The following is a 4,677-nucleotide window of genomic DNA, read 5'->3' as shown; positions in this document are numbered from 1 at the left end:
ATTAATTAATTAATTAGAAAGGTATAAATTAACACTAAGCATTAAATATAAATATTATGCGCATAATATTATAAATACATAATATTTGTAAAATACTTCATAAATAATTTTGATATATATATGTAAAATAACTTAATTTATTTTTAACTGCTATCATTACATTTTCTCTCATGCCTCTAGTTTTCAAAATAAATTAGAAAATGTAAGCAAAAGGTGTTATGTTTTAGGAGTTCTTTCCATTTTGATCGTTATGTAAACATATGTAAATGTTCATAACATAATAAGAATTCATATTCTATTCGAAAGAACCCACAGAACTTTTTCATCCAACAGCAACCTAATATCTCTTATTGTGAAAGCACAAAACATCTTCAAAGTTGAAAGTTTGTAATTTTTTTCAAAATTAACTATTTCGCAATTTGTGGGTACTGGAAAAAAACGGCTTGCAGATTCGCATTCAGCTTGAAAAAAATTTACAAGAATCCTATTGATACTCTTTTGAAGGTTGCAAAGTTGGAAACAGATTAAAATTCGTTGAACATTGTAATTTGAAATTCATTATTTCACTAAATTATAAAGAAATGGTCTCTTCTATTTGAGTTTTGTCAATTGATATTATTAATGTAAAAAGATATCAATATATTGCTTTTACATATACAATAATATTTAAGAACATCAAATGAAATATTTCTCTGCGCATTTTAGTTTTATTTTATAAATTATATTTATAAATTGTATTTATTATTGTTATGTACAACAATTTTTTAATTATTTTGTTACTAATAATTTTATACGAAATATATAAATGACTATGACATAAGTTTTTATAAGATTTTGCACATACTCTATGGTTATAAGTATGAGTACGAGCAGGAGACAGTTAGGGGCACAGTTAGAACGTGGTTGGAACTTCGAGTAGATTGAACAGATATGAAAAGTTTTTGGAACACAAGAAATACACTATTCTGTATGGTATAGGTAAGAAAATACGGTATGAAATTGAGGTTGTAATCTTTTATTGTAAGATAAACATAACATCAAACATCATCATGAAACTAGTAAGGTAAGTATATTAATTTGTAATAATTCAGTAAGAAGTAATAAAATATTTATCAAACAAAAAGTTTAAGATCAAGTAGAAGTATTAAGATTAAGACTATATATGTGAATAATTAATTGGATTGGTAAAGATTATTACTATGTTTTATGACATCTGATATTTTTGAATCTTCTAAATTGTGTTTATAATATACTTGTTATAACTATTTCAGATTTTTAATGAAACTCAGTCATGAGACTGTAACAATAGAATTGAAGAATGGTACTCAAGTACATGGTACTATTACCGGTATGTCATCATAACCTATAAAAAATCTTCATGTTTATATTTCCCTTAAAATTGAATAATATTTGTTGAATATTCACTTATAGGAGTAGATGTGGCAATGAATACGCATTTAAAGACTGTAAAAATGACAATAAAGAATAGGGATCCTGTACAATTAGATACATTAAGTTTACGAGGCAATAATATAAGGTATTATATATTACCAGATTCACTGCCACTTGAAACTTTGCTCATAGACGACACACCAAAAGCAAAAGCAAAAAAGAAAGAGGCTGCACGAGGTTTGTAAATATAACAATATTAGTTACTATTATTAATTTACAAGTATGAGAAAGTGTATACATGCTTTTTATATTAAAAATAATATAAAGATTGCAAATACTTTTTATAAAAGAATATAAAAATTTATTAATGGTTTGTATGCTATTTTAAATTTAGTAGTAATTCTAAACAGAAAGGCCTATCTTATTAAAAGTCCCAATAGATATTGTTAACGTATTGTTGACTGTCTATTTTATTAAGAAACAAATAACATGACTAACATAAATGCGAACTTATTTGTGATTGGTCAACAATGTGTTAATACATATTTTTCTTTCACTTGGATAAATTACAAGAATAAATTGAGTTACTTAGAAAGATATTACTTTTGTTTGTTTGTTTAGATAAGAATTTGATGTGATTATATGTATAATTAACTAATCAAACATTCTTTCTAAAAAATGTTATTCAAATGAAATTTGTAAATAACGTCGATAGACTTTAGAAACTAGTCAATTTTATTTTTTATTACTTATTACATTCATAATATATTAATTTCTCTCTCTCTCTCTTTCTCTCTCTCTCTCTCATATGTGTATTTACACATTGTTCCTTAATAAAGTTTTATACTTTTCAGATATATTTCATGTAACAATTATTTTAATTTTTTAAAACAATTGTTTTACTCTCTCTTTACTTAAGTATGCAATATTACATACGCTACTGAAGTTTTTTTATTTTTGTATATTTCTAATTAAAGTAGCTTTTATAATTAGTTCAAGATAGGATAATTTAATTACAAACATTCAAATTCAATAGGGATAAAATAGTGTGGTGTGTCGAAATACATTTATTAATCAAAATATGTAAACATATTTTTATATTATCAATGACAATAAACATTCTATTTTATATATATTTTTTGTTTCTATATTTATATTACTTTTAGGAGCAGTACGTGGTCGAGGGCGTGGCGGACGTGGTACGAGAGGTGGTCGAGGTGGACGAGGACGAGGACGGGGTAGACGATAGTTACGCACATTATTATATGTTTCATTGAAATAATTAATTCAATATTTTGCACCTTAAAAAATACTGACGCAATGTATTATATAATACGAAAATAAATTGTAATGTTTTTGAGACTTATCAGAACTTTTAATTGTTATATTATACTTTTATTGGTAGAAATGTTTATCATTTACTTATTAAACATATCTAGAAATACAACTGCAGGAAGAATGCAAAATGAATACAAGAGTTCGTAGCGATTGCGATTACTACATAGAAAATCTTACAGATTAATGATAATAGGTTCTATATTTAGTATTCCTGATATTTTTTGCGCTCAGATCTTACTGAGCGGCTTCATCTGAGAGGAAGCAAAATTGCATACATTTCATTTCGCACTTTCTTATAGGAAGAATTCTGGTAATTATTTAGAAGTATGGTTTCCTCTTCAATGCTCTTGAAATATGTTGTCAAAGTTATCATTTTGAACAACTTTTTCCTATACAAGTAATCGCCAACCGGCTGTAGTTTTTCAAGTTATAAAGCAATTTCTATTTAATACTAAATTTACGTATACATATATATTATTCAACTATTTATTTTATAAATTTTTGTTCTGTAAAAAATTAAATTTATCAATGATAATAGGTATATTTGTTGAATTGTTGTAATATTCAGTTGAACATTTTTGATCAACTGAATATCAGAATAAAGTGCAATATTTCATATATCAATCTATTCATCAAAAATTATTTCACGCCAGCGTTACTAGTCACCGAATGACGGCCAGAGAACAATTTATAATTCATTGCTGTTTTTTGTTATTTATAAGTAAGAGTACGTTTAGATTAGGCTATATAAAAATGTAGCCGCTTATTCTAGAATGAAGTGAATTCTAGAATCGTAACCTAAATTTATAATTTTTTGTGAATGTATTTTAGAAGCTATATACATCGAGTAACGGTTGTACATTTATATGTATAGGAAGAAGTTACTCAGAATAATAACTGCGACAACACATTTCAAGGACATCGAAATTGGCAAGCAGATCAAACTTCTACATAATTACCAAAAATCGTGTTGTTGCATTCTTATTGTTAATATTTATACATATTTTTGTATTCAAATTTATACCTATCGTTTATTCTACCACTATTTTTGTGAAGAGGAAATTTCTCAAAATTTCATATATTAATGCACATTTGTGCTGTTACTGAAGCCATGTCTTCAATAGTTCTTTATGTCTTCTAAGAGATAACAAAGATATACCTAATAACAACAGTAGCACATTATTTAATACTTTTATCACTAATTTTTGCAAATTTACAATGAATGTATGTTACTGATAGAATTTCAGATAGAATTTCCGTTTCAATAGATTTGCTTATAATTAAGCGTAATTATGCTTAGTATAATGATTAAGTTGCAATCCATGGTTTCTTTGAGACTTTTGATACTCACGATGAATAAACTGCTTATGATGCAATAAAAAAATTTGACTTCAACTTCAGCATTAAGGTTAATTTTTTGCGACTACATTTCTTTTTGTAAATCTCTATCGGACTAGAGGTGTAGAATCACATGTCACAGTCATGTAAGATAATTTTGTACATTCTGCATATGTATAAAATATATATTTTATTATCCTTTACAAAGATATAATAATATTATACTTTATAAAGAAAATAATGTCACTAATTCAAGAAAACAAAGGATAGAACAGGTTTCAGTACTTACAAAAGATTAAATTTTAATGAACATTTTTATAAAGCCGTCGTTGTAACTACGCAAGTTTAAAAAAGAATTGGATATGTTTTCTTAGTCACGTTAAATTAAAATCAAGTCAGATTGAAATAAATTGTATTAAAACACATTAAATTAAGCAAGAATAATTTTACTCATTTAAAATGTGGCGGTATTCAAATCAAGAATACAAGATATAATGTGGTCAGCAAAATTGAAATGACTCCGACACCTGATACTACGTAGGAATGCTGTTGTTATCGGTGTCATTTGTTACGATCTGGTCTTGTCCTCAGTGTTCGTAATTGTTATGT

The 4,677-nt window shown here is 26.1% G+C and overlaps 1 protein-coding gene across 2 annotated transcripts; it reads left to right on the top strand.

Moving 5' to 3' along the window:
* Positions 1-860: 860 nt before the first annotated feature.
* On the top strand, positions 861-2,754 carry LOC132905680 (probable small nuclear ribonucleoprotein Sm D1). Of its 2 annotated transcripts, none has more exons than XM_060957236.1 (4): positions 861-978; positions 1,272-1,348; positions 1,432-1,629; positions 2,559-2,754. In XM_060957236.1, exons 2-4 carry the CDS (start codon positions 1,279-1,281, stop codon positions 2,639-2,641), a joined length of 351 nt encoding a protein of 116 aa, XP_060813219.1. In that variant the 5' UTR covers positions 861-978; positions 1,272-1,278; the 3' UTR covers positions 2,642-2,754. The 2 variants fall into 2 exon arrangements, with proteins under 2 accessions (XP_060813219.1, XP_060813218.1); XM_060957235.1 differs by having other exon boundaries at positions 870-1,063.
* Positions 2,755-4,677: the final 1,923 nt, after the last annotated feature.

This window comes from Bombus pascuorum, chromosome 3 (genome assembly GCF_905332965.1).
Source record: "Bombus pascuorum chromosome 3, iyBomPasc1.1, whole genome shotgun sequence".
In the NCBI taxonomy this organism is placed as follows: domain Eukaryota; kingdom Metazoa; phylum Arthropoda; class Insecta; order Hymenoptera; family Apidae; genus Bombus; species Bombus pascuorum.
Note: the sequence above shows the minus strand (reverse complement) of the source record. Positions and strands in the feature narration are given on the sequence as shown.